Genomic DNA, 27,006 nt, shown 5'->3' with positions numbered 1-27,006 from the left:
TTGAGAGTGTTGAGAGATGTTTCTGAGATGGTAGAACGCAGATTTGGTGCCTTTTGATGTGGGACGACTAGGGGGCTGAGCAGATTTGGTGCCTTTTGATGTGGGACGACTAGGGGGCTGAGCAGAGGATTTGGTGTGCTGATGTACAGTTGTGTGTCGTTGGCGTAGCAGTGGAAACTGAGACCGTGGGAGCTGATAATTTGTCCAAGAGGAAGGATGTTTCTGGGGAAGAGAAGGGGTGCAAGCACTGGTCCTTGAGGTATGCCATGCCCGATGATTGCTGTGGTGGAGTTGGAGGTCGGTTTGATAGGTATTATGAGTGTTTCTACTGGAACCAGAGAAGCACTATGCCAAATAGTCCAATGAATTCAGAGAGCCGCTTCAAGAGGATGGAGTGAGAGACTGTCACAAGCTGCTGTGAGGTCCAGGAGGATGAGGATGGTAATGTAGCCATTGTCTGACTGCAGCAGTGAGGAGGTTATTAGGTTATTGATATTTGATTTGTGTGTGTGTGTTTTTGTGTTTGGGCACTTCATCACTCAGGGTTCCCACACGTCCTGGAAAACCTGGAAAACCTGGAAATTTAGAGATGTGTTTTCAAGTCCTTGAAAGTCCTGGAAATTCACCAAATGTCCTGGAAAAAAATATTTGTCCTGGATTTTTTTCCTTCAACTTTTTCCCGATTTTGTTTGTGGTATAATTTTTACTCTTCTCCGAGTCTAGACATGACGATTCAATTTATATCCACCTATTGAATACATTATTGTCCACACACACACACAGTTTGGTCAGGTTGCCATCTTTGATTGCACTTATACACAGTCATATTCTGACTCAGTGTTGCCAAAAGTCGCTACAAGTCAATTGGCTTGCTGAAAAGTCGCTAGCTGATATCATGGCGTTATATATCTCTGGAAAACCTGCTTACGGTCATAATAGGCCTACAAATAAGCAGTGCTAGCACTTTCTTACAAAAAATTGTACTGCTATCTTTTTTGGAGATCAGAGCTTTCAGTCTCACTAGCCACTTTGAAAGCTAGTTTGATCTTTGGTGTGACAAATCACAGCAGTCGCATCAATTGTTTGTATGCAAGAATATTCCAGAAAAAAAGAAACTGGCAACAAAACTGGCTTGCAGAAAGACAGAAACCACTGGCCACAATGGTTGGTGAGCAAAAAAGTCAAAGTCAAGTCTTGTGGAGAATTCATTTACATCCAAGTACATTAATTTTTGCGATAAGAGAGAGACTATCAAGGTATTATTTTTTGAGATAATGTGACATTAATGTGAGTTTACATTGTACTTTCATTTAATTCCGAATAAACGTTTTGTGGATCAGAAAGCATTTCAATTGAATAGAGGCTGCACGTGCTGGGCTTGCGAAATTTGACATAGGGGTGTGGTCGCCAAGCTCCAGCAGATTCCTACTAGCGGGACAGCTGGTGATCTTCAACCGCAACCCAGGTCAATACCTTTGGACAAAGAACATTGAATGGATAAGAATGCTTATTCGCAGGAAATTGCATTGGCCACGGTGTAGTACGGGGCGTAGCCCGGGGACACCATGCGCAGTGGATGCAAGGCCATGATCGATACAAATTGTGACACTGGAAACTCCGCAATTTCAATTGCATTGTGGGTGCGAGGAGCTGCTGCTAGTTCCGGCCCGGTCAAAATAGGATGTCCTGTCGTCAATGTTCAGTTTGTGGTTAAATTACAGCTGTCATTCAGCCTTAATTACAGCTGACACAAATTCACTATGTCCTATGACCTGTTCCACGCTCCAGCGGTAGTGGCTTTGCATTTTACCTTGCCGCCAGTACTAAGCAAATAACGTACATTGGATAAGAAGTATTACTCAATGGAAAATGCATTGGTTAGGTGTAGTCCGAGGACATTGCTTAAAGACACTGTGCTCATGGTCAGTGGTCATAATGGTTAAAATCTGAACTCTGTAACTCTGCAAAATTGGTCAAGAGAGGAGATCCAGTTGTCAGTGTTTAATGTAATCCCTCCTATCACTACTCTCCTTAGTACTAACTGCAGAAGAAGAAAGTGACTCCCCTTGCGGCCATGCCATACAATGCTCTTATGAAGTCTTTGGACGTACCCTCTTCCCTAACACACTGTACTCATTCATTACACATTGTCTCTAAAATGCATTGTTTGTCGCTGTGTATGTCCAAATTGTGGGTCCGACGGATGAAATATCAGTCCTGAATTATCTAAAAATAGTCCTGGAAATGTCCTGGAAAATGATTTTTGAAAAAGCGTGGGAACCCTGATCACTGAACCCCGGACACTGGCCATTGGCACCTCCTATGGCAGCCTTCAGATCGTGTGTGTGTGTGTGTGTGTGTGTGTGTGTGTGTGTGTGTGTGTGTGTGTGTGTGTGTGTGTGTGTGTGTGTGTGTGTGTGTGTGTGTGTGTGTGTGTGTGTGTGTGTGTGTGTGTGTGTGTGTGTGTGCAGTGTTGCCAGATTGGGCGGTTTACTACTAAAAATTGGCCATTTGACGTATTTTTCCCCCTGCAGTTTTGTGTCCATAGAAATCAATGCAATTTGTTGAATTTGGGCGGAATTTTGCACATTTTTGCGGTTTTCTGAGAACATTTTGGGCGGGATTTGATCAGACACATCTGGCAACATTGTGTGTGTGTCTGTCTGTCTGTCTGTCTGTCTGTCTGTCTGTGTCTGTGTCTGTGGGTGTGTCTGTGTGTACACTTTGTAGTTGATATTCTGCTATATATAAGCAAAGGCTGATTGATTGACTAATTGATTGATGGATTGATTGATTGATCGATGAAATGATTGACTGTGATGCCATATCTTCTGCTTCCTCGTAGCCCTGTCCTGTAGTCCTCCTGCAGTGTCGGAGAATGGAGACGTGAGTGGGACAAACTACACGTTCGGAAGCAAGGTGACTTTCAGGTATCACTGTCAGCGCTAGAAGAAATACCCAAAAAAAGAAACACAAATGGATCAAACCTTAAGTCAATGACTTTGAATATTATCATACATAATGCAGTAAAACTATAAAAAATTAAATGACTTTCAATGATAAAACTGTTTAAGAAATTAAATTAAGCAATACTATAGCATTGTAGACCAATGGTTTTAACGTAACAGGTTACATGTTCTGAAACAAAAACAGCCTTTTGTTGCCTTTGTGCACCATATTATATTAATATGGTATTGAAACACTAATAACATTAATGGCACTATACTAATAATATAGTAGTATATAATAATAATATAATAATATACTGTATATAATACTGTATTTAAATATATTATTTTAATATATGACATATTTTATACACACCAGCTGCAACAAGGGCTATTTGCCCAAGGAGCCGAGTGAGAGCCAGTGCTTGTCCACTCTGAATTGGAGCAGGGATCCTCCGGCCTGTTCACCCGTCACCTGTGGTGAACCACCAGCAGTGGACCAGGCAGAGTTCACCCTGACTGGCAGAGACTACCTGTCCAGGGTGGCGTACACCTGCACAGAGGGCTACAGGTAAGGACAGACTATCACTCTCTACATTAACCCATTGATATTGTCTGCTGCGTAGCGCAACATCGACCCTAGCACCGAGAGGTGCATGTTTTTATTTTGCTTCAGATGCTGAGGCTTTTAGTAGGCTGACAGTGAGGACCGACATGTTTTTGCACCATCACTGCCACTGTCACCTCTGCCATTCTAAATGCTGCTAAATGCTTGGACCCAAGACTGGATTTGAACTGTTAATGCCAGTGTTACCCCTGCCATTGTAATGCTCCTGGCAACATTATACTATGTGTGATGACAATAAAGGCTTTTACCTCTTCATCTAACCCCACGAACACACCTGAAGAGACGAAAGCTTAAGAGATAAAAGCGTCAAAGTATGAATGCTAAAAGCGGAATGCATTCTGACATTCCAATTGGCTGCAGCAGTTGTGGCCGAATGGCATCATAGCTCAATAGCATAATATTCGTTGAAGTTGAACTACAAACTGTCACTCGAGTCGCTCAAATCGCCTTTTGTCTCTTCTGTGGCCAGCTCCTCCATACAAAGTCTGGTGTGTTTGTGCCATAAGACTGCAGGGTTCCGCAGAGCTGCAGTGCGAGGCCAATGGAGTGTGGGCGTCCCCCGCCCCTCGGTGTACCCAGGTGGACTGCGGGCCGCCGCCACCCTTACCCAACGCCGTAACCACCGGAGACGACTTCACCCTGGGCGGCCAGGTGCACTTGGAGTGCCAAGAGGGGTAACTAACTACACACGTTCACCACAGCAGATCTATCTGTATGATCTATTCTGGACCTGGCTGTAGTCCATAAATAACAGAGACAACAATGTGTCATTTGTTTGATAATTCATTTAAAAGGTAAAGTACATAATTATTTAGTTCATCATTAATAAAACATTATTTCATTGCTTAGTAAATATTCAAGATCGAAATTGTGAATGCCTAGCATGCGTTTAGAAAATGAACGACTATAATTACATGCTCTGCCTGTAATAGTCATAAAAACATAATTAATTTGACCCTACCATGGCACATATGGTAGGGCACTCGTTTGCTAAGCGGCCGACCCGGGTTCAATCTTTGCCAACCCTTCCCCGTCTCTCTCTCCCAACTCACTTCCTGTCACCATCTGCACTGTACCATCATGAATAAAGTAGAAAAGACCACAAAATATATATATATATATATATATATATATATATAAAAAAACATTTGTATCAAGATGAATTGACAATAGATTTTTTAAAATAGCACAGCATATTATGGTTACTCTTGTGTTGTTGGTTTTTGTAATAAGAATTATTTGCATATCACATTATATATATTATATATATATATATATATACTATATACAGTATATACATATACATATACACATACAGTGTATATACAGTATATTTTACCAACATGGAATGGCAATCCAATGTCAAATAACCTTCAGTATCCCACTCACTTTCTTGCTCTGTTGTTCTGCTGTTGCTGTGGTACAGCTACACGTTGCTCGGTGACAAGACGCGGGAGTGTCTTGCGAGCGGCCATTGGAGTCAGACCTCGGCCCAGTGCGCCCCGCGCCCCTGCGGCCCGCCTCCTGCCATCGACCACGCCTCCTCTGACGAGGGCCACAAGTTGTATGGCGACACGGCCATCTACTCCTGCAACGATGGCTACATTGCTGACAACAACACCAGGTTAGCGAATTTGATTGACACAATTTCCATGGTCAACAAGCAATTGGAAAATAGACAGGTGTAGAAAGAATCGTGTGACTGGAACTGGGGTCTGACATGTCTTGGATGTGTATGCTGGGAAGGGTGGCGCGAGGGAGGGGACAAATTATCTGTGTATGTATTTTTGTTTTGAGCAATGGAATGAATGTCTATTTATCTTTTATACAGATAGTGCCCAAAGGCAATTTTGTTGCTGGCATGACAATAAAGTCTATTCTCTTCTGAGCAGGCTTGACCACGCAGCAAATGAGCTTATTGCACAATTAGTTGATCCTAGTCGTAGCTCTGTATGGTACATGTCCAATGATCTGGGAAAAATGGTATGAGTGTCTTCATTAGCTTCCCTTTTTATTATATCTATATATGAATGTGTATGAATGTATGAATGTATTGTATAAATGATGTATGTGCTGTCATGTTTTCACTGTGGACCTTGAGCTTGCAATTAAGTTTATATTATTATTCTATTCTATTGTAGGATGTTGTGCACCGCACAGGGCGTGTGGGCGCCCCCTACAGGCCTGGAGGTGCCGCGCTGCATCGCCAACTTCTGCCAGCGGCCTCCAGAACTGGCCAACGCCATCCTGGACGCCATAAACAAGCCAAAGTACGCCACCAACACTGAGGTGCTAACTTAATTTTTTTACATTTTTAAAACTTTATTTTATTAATTAAAGATACATTTAAAAATAATTTTAATAATCTGTATAGTTAATTTGCCTGAATGTTAATTAAGTGTCCTATTAGGAATCAGGTGTCAAGTATCTGGAAACACAATACAAATGAAATGTGTTATTTTAATTATTATTATGGTATTAATATTATTATTATTATTACTATTATTATTATCAGGTAAGCTACAAGTGCGATGAGGGCTTCGTCCTTAACACCACGGCCAACCTGAGGTGCATGCTGGGAGGCACCTGGTCGCCACGCCCCGACGAGGTCAGCTGCGTTCCCATTCGTTGCTCGCGGCCACAGGACATCGAGCGTGGCTCGTTCAGCGGCTCGGACTACAGCTTTGGCGCCATGATCGCCTACACCTGCGAGACGGGATACTTCATCCGCGGGGAGAAGAGGAGAACGTGCAACGCCAACGGGGAATGGGGAGGGTCACTGCCCACCTGCCAACCTGTCACATGCTCCATCCCCCCTCCACTCATCAATGGGCTTTACAGGGTGAGTGGAATTATCACTTGGGCTTGGTTGCCCTGATGGGAGTAGGGCTACTGTTGGTATTGCAATGACCCTTCTATGTATGTGTGTGTGTGTGTCTGCCTGCCTGCCTGTCTGCCTGTCTGTCTGTCTGTCTGTCTGTCTGTCTGTCTGTCTGTCTGTCTGTCTGTCTGTCTGTCTGTCTGTCTGTTTGTCTGTCTGTCTATTGGAGATGCTAAACACACACAAAGTCATACTGTACACAAACTCTTTGGCACATATCACATGTATGTATCTAGCTTTTTAGGCCATGGGGGCAGTCTGCGTACATCTACGTACACTAGCTGCATGACTTGTGTGGCCTTCATTTAGGAAGTGTGGGAGAAATGAAAACGCCTTGACATGACTGTTTTTGAGCACTTTGTAATGCGCATTTCCCGCCACATTTCTTCCATGACTTGCATATAGGAAGTGTGAAATGAAAAATACCATCCCACTGATGCCATTAACAATCACCTTTTCTGTTTTGTTTTCGCTCACATGGCTCATCAGAGAAGGAGCCAGTACGTTTTCAACACGAAGGTCACCTACATCTGCAATGCCGGATACAGCATGAAAGGCAAGGGAGAGAGAATGTGCCAAGCCAATCGCCAGTGGTCCAACAGCGACCCTCCATCCTGTGTGCTGCTGACCTGCGACCCCCCTCCAGACATCAAGCACGGCTACTACAAAGGCTCCGCCTTCTACGTGGGCAGCAAAGTGACCTACACCTGCCACGACGGATACGAACTGACCACCGGCGAGCCCGTTTGGACCTGCACAAAGTACGGCAAGTGGGACAAGGCCCGGACTCCGCGATGCTCTCCTGTCCAGTGCCCAGAACCTCCTTTGGAGGAGAACCACCTGGTTCTGAAGAACCTGGACTCGGAGACGGGAACCGTGGAGCTGACTTGCGAGGAAGGCTACGTGCTCCGCGGGGCTCACACCTTGCGCTGCACCCAGTCCCAGGAGTGGAGCGAGCCCTTCCCCGCCTGCGAGCAGGTGTTCTGCGGCTCCCCGCCGGACATACCCTACGGGGACCGCACCTTAGGGCCCACGCACTACGGCAGCACGGTGACCTACTCCTGCATGGACGGCTTCGTCCTGAGGAAGGGCAGCGAGGGCGCGACGATGACGTGCCAGGCCGACGGGCGGTGGAGCGCGCCGACGCCCGAGTGCGCCCCGGTGGAGTGCCCGCAGCCCGAGGAGACGGCCAACGGCATCGTGGACGTGCACGGCCTCATGTACCTGAGCACGGCCGTCTACAGCTGCAAGGCCGGCTACAACCTGGCAGGCAACGCCACGGTCATCTGCGGCCAGAGCGGCGCCTGGATCGGCGGCGTGCCCGCCTGCCACCCCATCGAGTGCCGGGCGCCCGTCGACATCCCCAACGGCAAGGTGTCCTACGGCCAGCTGCAGTTCAGCCGCTCCGTCACCTACTCGTGCCACCAGGGCTACCGCCTGCAAGGCCCCGAGACGCTCACCTGCCTGGAGACGGGACACTGGGACCAGGAGGCGCCTACCTGCGAGCAGGTGTACTGTAAGCAGCCCGAGCCCATCAGCAATGGGTTCGTGGAAGGGCTGGACCACAAGTTCGGGGTCACCATCTTCTACAGCTGCGTCCCTGGCTACCAGCTGGTGGGCCAGAACCATCTCACCTGCGAGGAGCACGGCTGGTCAAGCGCCGTGCCGGTCTGCGTACCCACCGACTGCGGACTGCCACCTCACATCGACTTTGGGGACTACAGCAAGCTCGCTGACCCCAATTCTGACCTTTCGGGGGAAGATGGCGACAACAACAAGCTCTTGGGCGGCAAACATGACATGAGCTTCCTGCACGGCACGGCCATCATCTACCGCTGTCACCAGGGTTACGAGATGTCCGGCGGGCCGGCGGTGGTGGCGGCGCTCGTCTGCCAGGAGGACGGCAGTTGGAACGGCACGGCTCCCAGCTGCGTCCCCGTCGAGTGCATCCCGCCGCCCAGCCCGGAGCATGGATCGGTGACGGTGACGGACACGGCTCTGGGAAGTCTGGTGGAGTACAGCTGCGATGAAGGGTATGAGTTAGAGGGCCAGACGGTGCGGCAGTGCTCCTCAAGCCGACAGTGGAGCGACGACCCGCCCGTCTGCCGGCTGGTGTCCTGCGGCAACCCGGGAGACGTCAGCGGCGGGACCGTCAAAGGAGACTCGTACTCCTACTTAGCCGTCATCCACTACGAGTGCTACTCCGGCTACAACCTGCAGGGCGGCGACGCCGCCCGGACGTGCCGCGCCGACGGGAAGTGGGACGGGGGGGAGCCGCAGTGTGCACCCGTGTCCTGTGGCGCGCCCGCCGTCCCCAGCAACATTCTCGTCAAAGGCAAGGAGTACACATTCAGCAAGAAGCTGGAGTTCAGCTGCAAGACCGGCTTCATGCTGAAGGGAACGCCATCCGCAACCTGCCAGGCAAATGGCACCTGGACCCAGATGAGCCCGTCGTGCTACCCCGCGGACTGCGGACAGCCTCCGGCGCTCGTCAACGGCCGAGTCACGGGAAGTGATTACGGCTACCTCAGCGAGGTGCGGTACGAGTGCAACGAGGGCTACGCCTTGACGGGACCCACCGCCAGAGTGTGCAGGGACGACGGCATGTGGGACAGGTCTGTCTATCTGTCTGTCTGTCTGTCTGTCTGTCTGTCTGTCTGTCTCTCCGTCCCTTTGTTTGTCTGTTTGTCTGTCTGTCCGTCCGTCTGTCTGTCTGTCTGTCTCTCTGTCTATCTGTCTATCTGTCTATCCACCCACAGTGTGTGTGGTAACACACTCTTCAGGAAACACACACACACACACACACACACACACACACACACACACACACACACACACACACACACACACACACACACACACACACACACACACACACACACACACGTCCCACTGCACTTCTTCCAGGACTTGCGTAGACTTTTTGTAGGAACTGTAGAAAGACAGATGCCATCCCATTGACACCCTTACCAATCCCCATGTGGTGCAGGTCTCCGCCTCGATGCACCATGGTCACGTGTGACCCACCTGAAGACATCAGCCACGGATACCTGAACGGATCCAGCTTCAACTTCGAGGACGTGGTGGAGTACATCTGCTTCCAGGGCTACCAGGTCGTAGGCAACCCGTTTCTCCGGTGCGGGTCGGACGGCTTCTGGGTCGGGTCGGTACCGGAGTGCCGGCCCTGCGTCTGCACCCCGCCCGTGCTGAAGTCCGGGGCTGTGTTGGGTCGGGACCACAACTGCGGGGACCGGATCAGGTACCACTGTGACGACGGCTACAGGACTCTGGGCCCCATCGAGGCCATGTGCGATAAGGGAGGCGTCTGGACTCCTGGGGTGCCTGTTTGCTCCAGAGGGAGGTGGGTGAATATTTAATACTGTTTTTTAGATGATTTCATGCCATCCCGTTTTCCAAATGTCAGATTCAGTCTTCATATTGACATGTACAAAACCTTGTTTTGTCCAAGATCATTGCAAATGTAGTATCACAATATGACAAAACTGTTAAAATGTCTATTGTGCTCTCCATTATGCATTAAATTGGCCATTTTGTGAGCGCCTGAGAAAACTGTGTTAACCGTGTCACACACTGGAACCCCCTCCATAAATCAGTAATGGTTTGGTCTTAAGTCCTTTGACCAACGCCATAAAATGTCATTACCTCTTTGGGTGGTGATGTGAAGACTGTTTGGTAAGTTTTGAGTTCACCTCTTCCATCATTTAATCCACTCTTTCTTATGGTCTTAGAGAGGGGAAATTGCCCGTCAACTGTGTTCTCAACATATTCATAAGAACCGGTTAAGGTGTTGTTGTGGACGTTCTGAGTGCTTCCGTTAGCACAACACCCTGATAATGGCTGAAATGTCAAGCTGTGTCACCGTCAATGGTGTTAGGCAATGACAGTTGAGGAGGAGTATGTTTTTGCCAATGTATATCCATATCAATAGACAGACATACAAAAATGATTTGTGTTTTAGGGAGATGGGTTTGTCTGCTCTGTTTTTCTCCTAAATAAGGTGCTGACTTGTTCCCCTGCACTGTTGTTGCACATTGTAACACAATTCAGGGGAGTAACACAGTTGACTGTTTTCAAAGTGTTTTGTGCTGTTGATCTCTTATATGTTGGATAAATCCTAAAAGCAGATACTAGGGATTATCTCTGGAGAGAGAAGTCTTGTATAAGGAGGGTGACTAAATTCAAATCTGATGTTGCAGGGATTTATATTGAAAAAGTGTCCTACTTATGAAGCACAATTTCCATATCAGTTGCACAGATTGATTAAAAATTTCTTGTGGACTTAAGTACTTTCAAACTTCTTAATGGACTTAAGCACTGTCAAACGTATGTATTTTCAACTGTGTAGTATTTTTATGTATGTTTGAAATGACGTACTATTTGTCCATAACACTGTTGACAAAATTGTCAACCAAATGTTTGTTTTCATTCAAATATTTAACAAATGGCTTAAGCTTAAGATACTGGATTACTTAGATCGTAACCTACCGTGTGCACCCACCAGCCATCAAGTCATAAGGCGTGGCACCTACTTTGGAAATTAAGTCCTAATTGCAGGGGTTCCCAAAATCCAACCGGGGTCCCATTTGAGATGTTCATAAATGTTCAGGGCCCACATCTGGCCCAATAAACAATACATCTCAAATGAATAATCAACAACAACAAGTCAACAACAACACATATTATCTGGATTTTACCTGGCCCACCAGTTGAGAATCACTGCCTTACTGTGCAATCTCTTATTTGTCACTGACCCCTTAGATGCCCTCCGACGCCTCCGGAGGTCCCCAACGCCATCCTGGCTGGAGGCAGCGCGGTGCCCCCCGAGACCCTGACGTACGCCTGCAAGCCGGGCTTCCAGCTGCAAGGCTACCCCCACATCACCTGCGAGAGGAACAGGTGGAGCGAGCCAGACATGTCCTGCGAGCCCGTGTCCTGCGGGGCGCCTCCGTACATCCCCAACACCCGCACAGAGGGAGACGAGTTCACCTTTGGAAGCTATGTGCAGTACAGGTGAGCTCGAAGGTTTTTTGGCTTTTTAGGCGTGTGCCAGACTCACACATTCCCCCTGCTCTGATGATACAGTACTGTTTATGTTAAATATACATAAACAATATACTGTTAAATATACTTTATTCAAGGTCTTACATAGTGATAAAGTGCCTTGAAATTTGCAGTAATGGATTTACAATATTAAAGAATGCTTCTCTTGTGACATGAAAGCTACAGCATATTCGTTAATTTTTTAGAGTGCTTTTTGAAGAGAGCCAGGCCTATTTGATTTGGTACATACCGTGACCAATCTCAATATAGATCCCCTCTATTGGACTGATCAATAAGCCACAGCAGCAAAAGCAAAGTCATCACAGTACTTTTAGCATGCCTGTTTTTGACAGAGACACTTAAGATGCTCGATTGAGTTAAGCCTTGCTGCAGTAAGCAGACTGCAACATCACAGCTTGATACTGAAGAGATTAAATTGGTTTCTGTCACACCACACACCATCGCAATGTCCATTTAGTCAAAGCCCTTTTTAGATTTGTAGAGCACGCAGGATACCCACCAACAACTGCATTTGCCTCAGAAATAATACAATTTACCGCAATGATAACTAATCTGCATCAAATATATTTTCCTAATCCTGTACAGCTATGTTTAACGCAACTCAATTCTGATCATCAAGTTTAAAGAATGTGAATAAGCTTATAGATTCCAACCTTCACATTTCAACCTTCATATAAAACACTTAATTAGGCATTGGCAATCAATAGCTTAGTTCAGTAAAATAACCTTCTTAACCTTAAAGGCGTACCACTTCTGCTTGCCTCCATAGATGCTTAGATGGCTATGAGTTAGCCACACAGTTCGACACTCTATCCTGCCAGAGCGACGCCACCTGGTCGAAGCACAGCATCCGCTGCAAACCCATGCCCTGCCACCTCCCTACCAACCTCACCCACATCGTGGCCACGGGCCAGCACCCCACGCCCCTGGGTGGCACCGTCACGCTGTCCTGCACAACAGGATTCTACCTGGAGGGCCCTAGAGTCGTCAAGTGCGAAGTGAGTTATTTTCGTCCAGCGTTTTTGTTAGCGTACCGAGCATACCTCTAATGAGCCTACTTTTATACTAGACACAATGGTTTAAATAGATAAAAGACTGTTCACATGTTTGGAAGTACTATACCGTGGTCTATAAAAGCTATGCAGGGACTGTTTTTTAGCTAAATAATGTTATTTGATATTTAACAGTAATGTTATTCTTTTTAGATGATAATGTTAATTTAGTGTATTTTGAAATTATTACCTCCGCCAGGAGGTTATGTGATCGCCCGAATTTGTGTGTCTGTTCGTCACGCTGCTATTACATGGCCTGCCACAGTGTGTGTTCGTCACGCTGCTATTACATGGCCTGCCACAGTGTGTGTTCGTCACGCTGCTATTACATGGCCTGCCACAGGGTGCGCAAGGACCACTGAGGAGCCCTGAGCAGCACCACTTACTAACTGGTGTACCTTCACGCAGCCACCTTCACGCAGCCACACCGGGGCAGAGCATTGAAGTGAAATGCATTACCGCAGTCAAAATCGCTATCAAAAAGCAGCCTTAGCTACAGCCTCGCATATCGTTTAAGTTCACAATGCTGTCACAAAACATTCATATAAAATGAAGCTCAAAGAAAGGCGCGCGCGAATTGCGTTAGTCCACGGTGATTTGCTGCTTCCCCAATCCCCGCGCACTGAAGCCATCAGCACTACAAACATTCCATAGACTATACTAGACTTCGTAACGAATGAACGCTGGAGATGCGGTGAACAGTGATTTTCAATACGAAATAGAGAGCAGGCCCGGGTGCCGATCAACTGCCCACAGCGCCAAGATCAGCTCGCAATAGAGCTCTTCAGCGTTGACGTCAACTTGTATGCGGCGTTTGGACTTCCGGTTCCATGGCGATTTTTTACATTGCAAAACGCCATAGAGATTCAGGTTTGGCAAAAATATAAGTTGCATGCCAACAACGAACATTAGCGTGTCCCCGCATCCCTTTCTCATTAGTGGAACGGATCGTATCATCATGTTGGTGTATTCACATGTTAAATCATGACGATTTTAATTCAATATTGCTAACCCCTTTCTGATCATTAAAACTTCCGAACTACATACTTTCCTTTGGTTGCCATGGGTACAACCCTCCGCACGTACATGCCGGCGCCGCTTCTGTAGTCGCCAAAAGTTTCCGGGTTTAGCATATGGACGCAACATCGTGTTTATGTCGAAGTTTGACACAAAATGATCAACCATGTCATACCTACAGCCTATTTTTAACACCCTCGACAGTTTGCAGGGGTTCGCTAAGTGCGTGCTTGCACTCGGAGCTTATTTGAAACTGGCCCCTATTCATTCCCAATGGAAGCCGGAAGCCGATACGAACCAGGAAGTCCTTAAATGCTAACATGAAAGACTACAATCTACTACATGCTTCCGCGTTACTGAAGAACTCTATAGCCTATACTCATGAACGGATTTCCATAGGCTATTTACAGGTAGGAGGAACTTCTCCAACAAGTGTAGTGTCGCGGTCGTCAATGATTCCGCTAGCTGCGACCAGTCGAGTCGACATGTCCCTCGCTAAGCAATTGCGTTTGTACCCCAACGTTGGTGTCACGATATTGAAACAGCTAGAAATTATAGAAATGGATTTACATCTCAAACGTTTGTTTAACCTTACGAAATAGCCAACAATAACTGACACTCCACAACCATCCATACACTGGCCCCTGGATAAGGGGATTCTTGCACATTTCATTCTGATTCAATAATTAAGTGAACGGCTCAAAGTAGTATGGGCTGCTGCACATCTGTAGAATATGTAGGCCTACTATGGGTGTTGGCCAATGAAAATTGTGCTTTTTAATTTTTATTTAGTTTTAGATGGTAGCCTAATGAAAGGCATGCTGCCAATCATCAACAATGTGACTAATATGTAGCAATGGCATTCAAGACTTAAGTGCATTTGCAAATCACAGAAGGCATAGGCTAGCATGAACAATCACTTTGCCAATAAAACAATCAAAGGTGAACTAAACAGACCACAGCTAGAGGACATGGAAATGATAAAAGAGACAGATAGAACTATAATTTGGTTACGACTTGACGGTTCAATTACCTGAACACAAGTGCTATGTAGCCTATAGGCCTAAATGCATGAAACCACATCATGACTCTACACCTATGTCCAAAACGAACTGAACTTCCTTGGCGGAGGTCTGCGTTCTCTGAATGCATTTCTAGTTATTATTGAAATCATTCAATTATCACATTTGGTATATTATTTACATTGTTATTCATTATTAAATATGTTTGTGTGCAGCTTGGTGGGCTCTGGTCTCCCGGGTTCACCTCCAGCACCTGTCTGCCCGTCACGTGTGAAGAGTCCCCTCCTATTCTTCATGGCAACGCAGAGGGCAAAGGTCAAGACTATGGGGACATGGTCATCTACAGCTGTCTGCCCGGATTCGTCATCAAGGTACCCACCAGCCAGCTGGCTGTTAAGCAGGATTCAGAGTCGGTGTCAGTCTGTGCATATTTCACGTGCTCACGTGCTTGCGCTGTCACGTGACCCAAAATGGCACCACGCCCCCCTTCACAGTCCCCTTCAGAGTCAAAAATCATGACTTGGCACTAGGGATGTAAATAAAATCGAAATGTATCGATGTATCGGAAGTATCGGACGGCGATTTAATCGAATCGCATCGTATCGTGGGGCCTTCTTAAAAATCGAAAGGAATCGAATCGCTGGCCCCTGTGCAATGCCCTAGCACCATAACACAATAGTAGTGTAAAAGTAATTGGTAAAAATCAAATCGAACCGAATCGCATCGTATCGTGGGGAATTCTTAAGTATCGAAGAAAATCGAATCCCTGATTTAAGAAATCGATACCGTATCGTATCGTCATGAAGGCTGTGATTTACACCCCTACTTGGCACAGAGTCGCACACAGGACATTTTTTCTGACTCGGCGCGCATCCACCAGCAGCGACCAGGAAGCAGGCAGAAAGAGCAGGAGTTGACTACAGTTGCCTAACCTAGAGAAGAGTAGCCTATACAACTACTAGACTACAGAAGGAATCCTACATCATTTTGAGGATAATACAATGTCTTGAAGCTATTTTATCTTCTTCCGTAAATTTTGTTCAGTGAAGCAATTGTTTACTTTATTCAGTAAAGCATGTTGTGTTTGGCGATCTATGTGTAAAACTCTGCAGCCAGAACAATGCTCTCACATGGCCTTGGAATTATTTGGCAATGTGGGTTACAACAAAAATCTATTGTGTTTTATTGTGATAAGTTATAAGTCATGCGTTCAGTAGGCCTACGATATACGTTGATCGCTGCGTACAGATCGCTGCGTCAGAATGTGCCGTTTCTCTCATGAACAGCAGAGAGCACACTTTTGAAAATACAAACACAGAACTGCAAATGTATCGCAAATGAGCTGAAGGATCTATGAATGGTCTGCCGCTTTCGGTAGTAATGGTTCTAGAGCCGAAAGGCGCGAAGTGCGCACGTCTACTCTGCAGGGCTTGACACTAACTTTTTCGCTTGCCTGCCATGTGGCTAGTGGTTTTCCTGAGTCACTAGCCATCCAGCTATTCTACTAGCCACAAATGTGAAATTATTCTTTTTTCTTAATCATGACGCTGTTCATCTGACCTCAGAAGAGCTGAGGTGTTAAAGCAAACAAATAGAAACAAATAGAAACTGAGTAACTGAGCCTTTTCTTGAACTTAAATAGAAACAATTAATGTACAAGGTGTAAAATGCAGAATATGTGCTATTCTGATATGTCATACCATTGAATAAGCTGCCTGCCAAATTGGCTAGTGTCACTGTAATTGTTACTAGCCACAGCCAAGTTTTACCAGCATTTGGCCGGTTGGCAGGTGCCAGTGTCAAGCCCTGCTACTCCGGGGTCCGTTTCCCGATTCTTGTCGTTGCTAAACGTCTTAAGACCGCCTTAAGACAGTCTTACCGTTCTGTTGGATTTAGTGGTGAGCGTCGCTGTCGAGAGAGAGTTGAGTCGCTCTTACGAAGGACTTTGCTAACGTTGTTAGCAAAGACGCTTTCGAGATACGGACCCCTGACTAGGATATCAGTAACCATTACAGGGTATTGGTTACAGTCCATGGAGGTCGGGGTGAGGTGACTTGCTTACGTCAGGGCACTTTTACCATGGATGGTATGGGATTCGAACCTGAGACCTTCCAATCTTAGACCAACCATTAAGCCACAGCATTCATGCCATTACAATAATCGCCCAGTCTGACTTCACGTCTATTAGAGTGCATCTTAGCCCACTCTTTTTCTCTGGTTTCATCTTACTTGAACATATCCCTGCTGACGCATCGAGTAAGGCGTGGAGTTTCACTTACTGTAGCCATTTATAGTGCTGTGTGTGTATGTGCGTGCGTGCATGCGTGAGTGCATGCGTGCGTGTGTGTCCTGCACCTGTCTCGTATTCTGTGGTGGGCCTGCCGTGGCGTGATGAATCTGAGGGTTTAACTGTGAATCAATACTGAGCCTTGGGCTGTGCTGTGCTGTGCTGTGCTGAGCTTCTGCTGGGAATCCATGTGGTTTCCTGCAAGTAGACAAGGCGCCAGGGAAGATGAGTTTGCATTTTCTGGTACAATTGACAATGTGTTTTGTGCGTGTGTCTTTTTCTGTGTCTGTATGTTTCCGTTTCTGTTTCCGTATGTGTGCGTGCGTCCGTGTGTGTGTGTGTGTGTGTGTGTGTGTGTGTGTGTGTGTGTGTGTGTGTGTGTGTGTGTGTGTGTGTGTGTGTGTGTGTGTGTGTGTGTGTGTGTGTGTGTGTGTGTGTGTGTGTGTGTGTGTGTGTGTGTGTTGTCTGTATTGTCTGTGTGTATGCCTGCTTGCGTGTGTGTGTGTGCGTGTTCACATCCTGTACCTGGCTTGTTTCCAGGGAGATCCAGTGCTCACATGTCAGAGGGATGGAAGGTGGAGTGGAAACCCTCCCAAGTGTGTGGGTAAGCACATTCCACTTGTGCCAATATAATATGATATAACATAATATGATTATGTCGATCGATTGTAAGTTGCTTATGGTGGTTATAAAGCGTCTGCCAAATGCAGTGTAATGTAATGTTATTATATAATGTAATATAATGTCATGTACTATAATGTAATATAATATAATATAATATAATATAATATAATATAATATAATATAATATAATATAATATAATATAATATAATATAATATAATATAATATAATATGGAGTAGGAACCTTCCCAAGTGTGTGGGTAAGGGCAGAGCATGTGACATTCCACTAACGCCAACTCCAGAGATCTAGGGGGATATAATGTCATATCATTTCGTATTCGTATCATAGTAATATATGTAATACAATATTATACTATATCATACCATATATCATATCGTACAGTTGTAATATATGTAATACATTATTGTACCAGATTGTATCCTATATCATATCATACCTGTTTCTATATTACAAACTGTGTAACTCTCACTACTGACACTCATTCCATTATGATGGTGTGTAGTTGAAGGTTACCTCCTGGTTCTGATTTTTTTTTCTGTCTCAGCCATCTCTTGTGGCAAGCCTCCCGAGGTAGAAGATGCAGATGTGTTGGTGAACAGCGACACGTTTGAGAGCACTGTCAGCTATGAGTGCCATCAAGGTTTCCGATTGGTCGGCCCGGGCAATCTAACCTGTTTATCAGATGGGAAGTGGAGTTCCCCCGTTCCCAAATGTGAAGGTATGGCAGAGGAATTCTCTCTCTCTCTCTCTCTCTCTCTCTCTCTCTCTCTCTCTCTCTCTCTCTCTCTCTCTCTCATTCTCTCTCTCTCTCTCTCTCTCATTCTCTCTCTCTCTCTCTCACTCTCTCACTCTCTCTCTCTCTCCATACTTAATCTTTTTTAATTTTGCTGCATATTTCACACAATTGCATGTTTGTTTTTTCTATTGTGATATAAAGTGTGTGAGCAATAACTCACTATTTTCGTCATATTTCAATTTTTTCCAATTGCATTGTTGTTCCTTCTTGCCTCGCTCACTCACTGTCTCTTATTCTCTTATGCGTCTCTCTCATGTGTGTCTTTTTTCTTATTTTCCATCGCCCCTGTCTTTATATTTCCTCTATCTCCTGTTTTCTTTTGCACCTTCTCTGTTTTCCTCCTCTGTTTTTCCCATCAGACTGTCTTTCTCTCCCTAACACGCCATCACATGTCTCTATCCCCCCTCTCTGTCTCTCTCTGCCCCTCCTCACTCTCTTTCTCCCTCACACACAGAGGCGCACTTGTCACCAGGCTAGGCAGGCAGCCGCTTGGGGCCCCCAAGCCACTAGAATGTGAAAAACAGCTCAACTTTAAACTAAAATAGCAGCGATTTGCTTCGAATGTTCATTCCTTTCGGTTTTTGCTTGGGGCCCCCACTGACACTAGAATCGCCTCTGCACACACACAAACAGACAAACACACTCTCATGGGTCCTCTCAAGTGTTTCCTCCACTTCTCTTTCTCTCCATCACTCTCTCACACACAAACATGCACACACATGGGCGCGCACGCGCACACATACACACAAACACATACACACAAACACACACACACACACACACACACACACACACACACACACACACACACACACACACACACACACACACATACACACAAACACACACACAGACTTACACACACGCACGATTCCCCTCATATGTCTCCTCCACTTCACCATTGCTCTCTCTCTCTCTCTCTCTCTCTCTCTCTTTCTCTCTCTCTCTCTCTCTCTCTCTCTCTCTCTCTCTCTCTCTCTCTCTCTCTCTAACTGTTTCTGATGTGTGTCTCTCCCCCCCCCCTCCTCCTTCAGCCTCCGTTGGCAGCTGCTTGGCTCCTGGCGAGCTGCCTAAGGGCCGGGTGCTGGAGCACAACTTGGCCAGTGGCCAGGCGCTGGGCTTCAGGTGCGATAAGGGCTACGTCCTGCAGGGGGAGCCCTTGCTGGTCTGCATGGCCAACGGCTCCTGGAGCGCCCCTCTTCCCGTCTGCACACGTAAGTGAAGTGACGCTTAGCACAGCCTGAGGCTTGACTGGGAAGAAAACACCCAGGGTATTTGTGACGTACACAGTCCCCCTGTTTTTCTATGCTATTTTAATTTGCTCAGTTCATAGTCTATATTACAGATCGACCAATGCACAACCACATCGAAGTGGTGGGTCGGTCTCTAAGGGGAAAAACAAAATCAGACACAAGTAAAAACAAACAAAAAACAGCATTGGCTCCTGGGGACTGTTGGCCAACTGGGAAAATGCCCTGTATGGCAGATTATCAGTCCAGGCCTTAACTGGAAATCAGGTGACGTTGAGATACACACTGACTCACGTAGAACTGAAATAAATACATTTTAGTAATAAAGCAGCACCCCTCTTCCCACCTCAAGGAAACTGAGCTGAATAAACCCCTTTACTGTACGTCTGCTGGCGATGACAGTGTTATGTTTGCCAGGATGTGACTCACTGTAAACCAGCTGATGCAGGGATGCTGTGTGTGTGTGTGTGTACGTGCATGCATGCATGAGATGGTGGGCTAGCACACAGGCTGAGGTGTGTGGCTTTTGGCCCAAAGTTATTTTAAAATCAATCAAAAGAGGAAGTACCGTACTGCAGATGAAATACATTTTAGTAAGTCATTGTAGCGCCCCTCTTCCCATCTGCACACAAGTAAACTGAACTGAACCCCACTGGGGGTGCCAATGCCCTGTGTGTGTTGTTAAAGTGACAGCAGCAACCCAATTCCCATCTGTGCATGTAAGTGGAGTTGAGATGAACCCCAGTTACTGTCAGGTTAAATTGAAACTCATCTGATAACAGTAATAGTAATAGTAACAACAATAACATCATCAATAATATCAATTGCTTAATTATTATAGCACAATTCATACATACTTGCAGCTCAATGTGCTTTAACAGTTTTATAAAAATAAAAAAATACTGTAAATGGTAGATTTTAAGGTATACCAGATACAGTATAGGTCAAAGGTAAAGCATTGACAGATAGACAGAAAATCAGAATTCCCCCGGCGGCAACAGGGATGATGGAAAAAAAAACCCTAATACATTTTCCTAATTTAGCCGTTTTATTTATGTAACCAACCCATTTTTGCATTTTGTTTGTGAAAAAGTGGTGGAGAGATGTAAAGTAATCTCAAAAATGGTATGGACATGTCCCCATTATCCACACCAAAAACTACGCCCATATAACCCACCTCCGCCCCACCTGACCCTACCCCACTCCTCCTTGCAGCCAAGACGTGTCCCCCACCTCCCAGCTGGACCAACAACAGCAGCAGCAGCAGCAGCTCCCTCCAGGCCCCGGGCTCAGGCCCAGGTCCAGTCTTCCTGGTGGGCCAGAGCGTGCCGGTCGCCTGCCCCCGGGGCCAGCAGCCCAAGGCCAGCTCCGGCTCCTCGGCCGAGCTCACCTGCAGGCCCGACCAGACCTGGAGCCCCATCAGCACCGCGTGTGAAAGTGAGTTTGCATAGAAAGAAACCACACTCTCGAGTCTTGTTATTCAGTTGGATTTGTTTTGTTTTTTTTATTTAGTGGGTTAGCATGACACACAGACAGGTGATTCAGCCAGCCATAAGCCTCAGAATCAGTTCCTTGCACCTGAAGACCTTTTATTTAAAAAATAAACTAAAATAAAAAACAAGTTTGAAGCATTCATATTTATATACTCTTAAATATGAAGGGTGTGACAGTGAGTCTGTGTAATGGAGTGACCATCACTTGGGTTATTGGTGTACTCTGACTGGCATACCAATGAGCCTGGCTATTTAGTGTAGTGGTCAGAGCACCAACATGGTACCCTAAATAGGAGTCTCGGCGGGGCAACTCTACTCCCCTTCGCTACAGTCTGCTTCTTATATTGTACCTTGAATATGAAGGGACTTGTGAATTACAACAGCCTTTTTTAAGTTGTAAATGAAAGAGAAATTTCGTTCAATTGTTCCTTTCTGTGTAAATAGTAATACTAATGAATTTGGCAGACCAGAAGTGGAGCTCCATGTGTGACAGTGAGTCAGTTTCTCCTCAAATGATTATTAATCTGTTTGGGTGTCAGCTTCCTTTTTAAGGAGGAAGTGAGCCTTTTCAATAGAATTAGTGTGTCTTCACCTCTAGCGTTTTCATACTGTTATTGTGCCAGTTTCGTTTTTTTAGAGGAAGACCGAATTCACTATTGGTTTTTTCAAAAGCAGAAGTGAACGGCATACAGATACAGTATCTGACAGACATACAGTTCTTGTTTTAAAAATCTCTAGATTGTGCCACATCATGTACTGTATGTCGAAATGATGGCATTGGAAATTGGGAACTCCTCCCACTTTGTCAAGAAGTAAACAACCATTAGCAAACCAAGGGAGGGTTGTTAACCATGCCATGTGGGAAATGTTCATTGTTATGCTCTTGGTCAGACCAATTCTCGGAGAGATTTGAAAGTCGATGATAATCAGACTAGTTCATGGCAGTTAAGTGTCCTGATGGCTTGAGGGAAGAGGTGGTCCCTTTGTTGGCTGGTGTGGGCACACATACTTCTGTAGAGTTGGGAAATAACTTCAGATAACTGGCTATCACCACAGTCCCCATTCCATATCAATGCAATTGTGTAAGTACCTTCAAAAATATATCCAAATTAACATATGGCTATCTATCTACTTTTTCCTAATACAGAGTATAAAGTAGCAAATTACTGTACTTGTACTTAAAACATACTCTTTTTCTACCTGAAATATTATAGGGCTTGTGTGTTTCTTCTGACTGTAAATGTGAGGGTAATATTATCGTTTCTGTGGAAATAATGAATTCGGCAAACCTCACTTTCACTTTCACTTTCACATGAGGAGAAACTTACTGGAATATGTACAATTGTTGCCTTTGGGGTTGTTTGAGATGATTTTCCTGTAAAGTAATTATGCTTGAGGAGAACTATTTCCTGTCTCCCTCCCTGTAAATGCTGGGAAAGGACTGTTTGGTCACTGTATCAAAGTCAATAAAGAGCGCACACCCTGTCCCTTGCTATATTGGTCACTGCTCCACTTCTCAGTACTGCTCAACTCTTAATCTTTATGAATCGCCATAGGAGTAGAACTATTGCAATGTAAATGTTGGGAAAGGGCTATAACAGGTTAGATGGTTGCCAACTCCTACACCACAACTGTCACCCCTTATCATTCAAAGCTTAACCTATGTACAGTAATCACAGTGAAAGAAAAAAACATTTCAGTCTTTGGCTGCACCCATGTGCAAGTCATCAGATCTGGGCTTCCTTCCTCTGTTTTGCTCTTCTTTCACAATTGACACCACCTTAAAGAGTGTATGTGGTTGTGATGACTGTGTAGTTTTCTATGTCACTCACTGGTGTGTTTGCATGGTTCGGCTTCTATCTTTTTTTCCAGCTGTTCTCTACACTGATCTTTTTTTCTGTCTCCTTTTAAAATGGAGGGATTCACAAAGATAACTGAGCTAAAAGTTTTGATTAAAGGGTAATGGAATTGATTTTGTCAGATTCAACACCAGCAGTCGTATATCCTCCGAATATAGCTTTATTGGTAGAGGTTCTAAACTCCTTGGAGTGTAAATGAAAGATTGGAAGTACTACAGGCACTTAACTTTGAATGGGCCACTTAATAAAATGGATTACACACGCGCACGCGCACACGCACACACACACACACACACACACACACACACACACACACACACACACACACACACACACACACACACACACACACACACACACACACACACACACACACACACAAACAAGATGATTTAAACTTAACTACATGTACATATAAGTCTTGGCTACACACAAAAGCCAGATGGAAAAATTCACAATCTATTAGGACATCATTAATACAAGCATCTTTCTTATATTGCATGTACTGCAGTTTCCCCCCACAGTGCTTACATTTTATAAGGGGCATATTAACAACACACTTTTTTCCTGGCTTACTTTATCTACTTGTCTAGAGTATAACACTAACATGACACTGAAACAGTCCTATTATGCGCTCTCTGTATGTATTGCTCTCTTCACTTGCAGCTTATCTGATCTCAACAACAATAGCTGGCAAAGCGCAGACACAAAAGCTCCTCCTTTCTGCATCTGCTTATCAATCTTGGCCAATAATACACTTCCTTCTCGGCTTACTGATATCACGTGTGGGCTTGTGTTGCTGCCATGAATGCTATTAGGTTTGTGTTTTCCTTGTGTGAAAGAAGAATGTGTTTTTATTTGGTACACAACACTCAGAACAAGATAGCAGGGCTGCACCATATGATGACGGGGATTCCCATTTCCCATTCAGTCAAGCTGGGGGGTGTAGGCTGTAAGGGTGTGCAAAAAAATCATCATGACAATGCATCATGATACTTAATTTTACAATACACTGCATTTATTAATGACAATGTATCGACTTATTTTCTCAATATACTGCATCGATTCATGACCAATAATAATCAAATAAAATTTGCCACTGGTTCATTTTGTTCAGTAGAGAGTAGGTCATATTTCTGTTTTAATGGACGCTCTCTCTAAGATGCTAAAATGCATAAATAAAAGAAATTGGCTATGCTACACAGTAACTGACAAATAATGTGTATTTTTACACATTTACTTAAGTAAAATATCGCAATGCATCGCAAAAGTACATGAATCGCAATGCATCGTGCTAGAATCGCATCGTGTCATGTGTATCGTGATGTGCATTGAATCGTGAACCCTTTGCCAATACCCACCCCTAGTAGGCAGTGCTTAGTTGGCATTGGGGTTTAGTCCATTCAATTATCTTAATAGTAAGGGGGGCGTTAGCAGGCTTGTGATGAGGTCAAGGGGGCGTTGGGAGGTGAATCAATGAACCAAATTCAAGAGAGAGGAGATTATGCACAAGATTGGTAGCAAAGAATCATGTGATCATTTGGCACTTTATTTGTACACCTGGGTAATGGGGGTTGGCATAGAGCGAACCTGATGACGCATTGGGCGAAACGCGTTGTTTGCTCCGAGAAATAAAGTAAAGAAAAGTAAGCAGTGTGCGGTGTCTCTTGAATTTTGTTCATTGATTTACCTTCTCCTGCCTCACACCTGCGCCTGCATTACTGAGGGCTTGTGCACAAGGACTCTCTTGAACTTGGGGCGTTGGGAGGCTTAAGATTAGTTCTAGGGGGCGCTTGTTCAAAAAAAAGGTTGAGAGCCACTGGACTATACTGTGCTGACGGGGTTGCCGTGTGTTCAGGGGTGTCGTGCGGCCCCCCTCTCCACGTGGCCCACGGGGTGGTGCGGGGGGCCGTCTTCCAGTACGGGGACGTGGCGGTGTACTCGTGCTTCGGCGGGTATGCCATGGAGGGCCGCAGCCGGAGCGTCTGCCTGGAGAACGGGACCTGGACCCATCCCCCCGCCTGCAAAGGTGATTCGTCTTAAAGAGACCCCTTCGCCTTGCTTCACTTTGCCTTGTTTTGCCTCCACTTGATCCCTTTCTTTCAGTCTTTTTATGCATCCTTAATTGACCGTCCCCTTGGAGGTATCAACCTGTCCTCCCCCCTACCTGCAACGGTGATTAAGGCCGCTGGTTGCCTCACTAACTGACCACTTGACCTGCTCCCCTTGTCTCACTTTGCCTCGTCTCGCAACACCAGCCTCCACTCAACCACTTCTTGTTTCAGTCTCTTTTCGCCTTTTCTCACTTCCTTACTTCACTGTTCCCTTGGAGTTACTAACCTGGACCCATCCCCCCACCTGCAAACATGGCGCCCTGCCAGCCTTAACTTTGCCTCTATTGTGTCCAGCCTCCTCTTGAAAGTCTGTTAGTCCGACTTCCCCATTAATCTGACAATTGACTGCTGAGTATGTATTGATCTTTAAAAAACAGATCAATAAGTCCGACAGCTTATTAGTCTGACAATTGACTGCTGAGTATGTATTAATCTTTAAAGTGATACTGTCCCATTTTTGGAAATAAGCTCATATTACACATCCCCTTGAGTTTTACCTTTCTCCTGTACTTTCAATCATTCTCTAAGTATGGCAGTGCAAATTTTACCTCCATGCTAGCAGTTAACATTGAGTCCTATGAGACCAGCTTGCGGCTAACTGAACAAATTCCTAACCCTAGCCATCAGTAAAGTCATGTGATGCGTGTGTATTTTTTTTATCTGAGAAGACATGCACACGTGTAGCCTACCCCAGTAGCCTGAGCGTTGCACACATCTGTCGGACTAATGGGATATCGGACCAATGGGATTCTTTTATGCTTCTCTATGGCTTATTGTCTGAACTAAGGGGCTTTCATACCAATGGGCGGAACTCAATAATTCACCATCCCCTTGGAGCTGTCAACCTGTCCTCCCTGCGCTTGCAGAGGTGATCATGACCGTATACCTCACTACTCCTCCCCGCTGCTTCAGCCTCACATGGCTCCTTCTTGCTTCCATAATCCACTCTCTCCTTGGAGGTGGCATGGTGTTCTACCCCTACCTCGTCTGTCCCACCAGCCTCCCTCTGCCCGGCCCATTCACCTTGCCTCATTTTGTCCCACAAGCCTTCACACTGACCCCCACTCCTCCTCCTCTTTTGCCTCTTTGCTACTTTTGCCTGATCTTTGCTTCACTCTCCCCAGAAGGCGTTGCCCTATTATCAACCACCCCGCCCTCAGACACACACACACGTCACAGACACACACACACACACACCTGTGGAGATGCTCACGTCTGCTTTCCCCACACCAGCGTTCTTACCCGTCGCCCTTTGTCTTGCCTGACTTGGCCTGGTGTCTCCCCACCCAATGCTCTTGCTTCAGCTTCAGACCTTGTGACCTGCTCACCCTTGCCTCACCGCCTCGTCTCGCTACCCCAAGCCCCTTTTTCACCTTTTCTCCAAATGCAAACTGGCTGCCTTTCTCTGCTTGCTTCGCTCCCTGGTCTGGCACACACACACATTAAATTTCTGTATTTGCAGCACTGAAACACACACGCACACCCACACGTGTGCACACACACACACACACACACACACACACACACACACACACACACACACACACACACACACACACACACACACATACACACACACACACACACACACGCGTACGCACACACGCATGCACAGGTCTGAAACGCGCACCAATTACTTTTCTGTTTTTGCCGCACTGACATACTACATACAGTACACACACACACACACACACACACACACACACACACACACACACACACACACACACACACTCTCCCTCTTTCTAACTCCCTTTCACAGTCTCTCTCTTTAATTACCAATTACTAATTCATTTATGGGCATTAGCTGTGGTTGGACCCACATCATTGACCCAAAATCAAAAATCACTCTTTCCAAGTGTAATACACAGAATATTTATTACTCAAATGTCTCACGCTCATTTAAGCCTTCGGATAATTTTCTGCCTTGAC

The 27,006-nt window shown here is 45.7% G+C and overlaps 1 protein-coding gene across 4 annotated transcripts in view; it reads left to right on the top strand.

The window, feature by feature from the left end:
- Window positions 1-27,006, top strand: part of svep1 (sushi, von Willebrand factor type A, EGF and pentraxin domain containing 1) — a 222,438-nt gene that overhangs the window by 176,114 nt on the left and 19,318 nt on the right. For 2 of the 4 annotated variants that reach the window (XM_063186228.1, XM_063186227.1), the window contains exons 35-50: window positions 2,846-2,930; window positions 3,328-3,519; window positions 4,083-4,250; window positions 5,003-5,200; window positions 5,718-5,865; window positions 6,092-6,418; window positions 6,947-9,072; window positions 9,447-9,818; window positions 11,237-11,488; window positions 12,309-12,537; window positions 14,846-15,001; window positions 17,458-17,521; window positions 18,107-18,280; window positions 19,393-19,572; window positions 20,824-21,045; window positions 24,819-24,989. In XM_063186228.1, coding sequence (XP_063042298.1) covers window positions 2,846-2,930; window positions 3,328-3,519; window positions 4,083-4,250; window positions 5,003-5,200; window positions 5,718-5,865; window positions 6,092-6,418; window positions 6,947-9,072; window positions 9,447-9,818; window positions 11,237-11,488; window positions 12,309-12,537; window positions 14,846-15,001; window positions 17,458-17,521; window positions 18,107-18,280; window positions 19,393-19,572; window positions 20,824-21,045; window positions 24,819-24,989 — 5,064 coding nt within the window. The remainder of the gene's footprint in view (window positions 1-2,845; window positions 2,931-3,327; window positions 3,520-4,082; window positions 4,251-5,002; window positions 5,201-5,717; window positions 5,866-6,091; window positions 6,419-6,946; window positions 9,073-9,446; window positions 9,819-11,236; window positions 11,489-12,308; window positions 12,538-14,845; window positions 15,002-17,457; window positions 17,522-18,106; window positions 18,281-19,392; window positions 19,573-20,823; window positions 21,046-24,818; window positions 24,990-27,006) is intronic. The other 2 variants (XM_063186230.1, XM_063186229.1) reach the window with 1 other exon arrangement.

This window comes from Engraulis encrasicolus, chromosome 21, assembly GCF_034702125.1.
Source record: "Engraulis encrasicolus isolate BLACKSEA-1 chromosome 21, IST_EnEncr_1.0, whole genome shotgun sequence".
NCBI classification, from domain to species: Eukaryota; Metazoa; Chordata; class Actinopteri; order Clupeiformes; family Engraulidae; genus Engraulis; species Engraulis encrasicolus.
The sequence above is the reverse complement of the archived record's forward strand: the minus strand, read 5'-3'. Positions and strand labels throughout refer to the sequence as shown.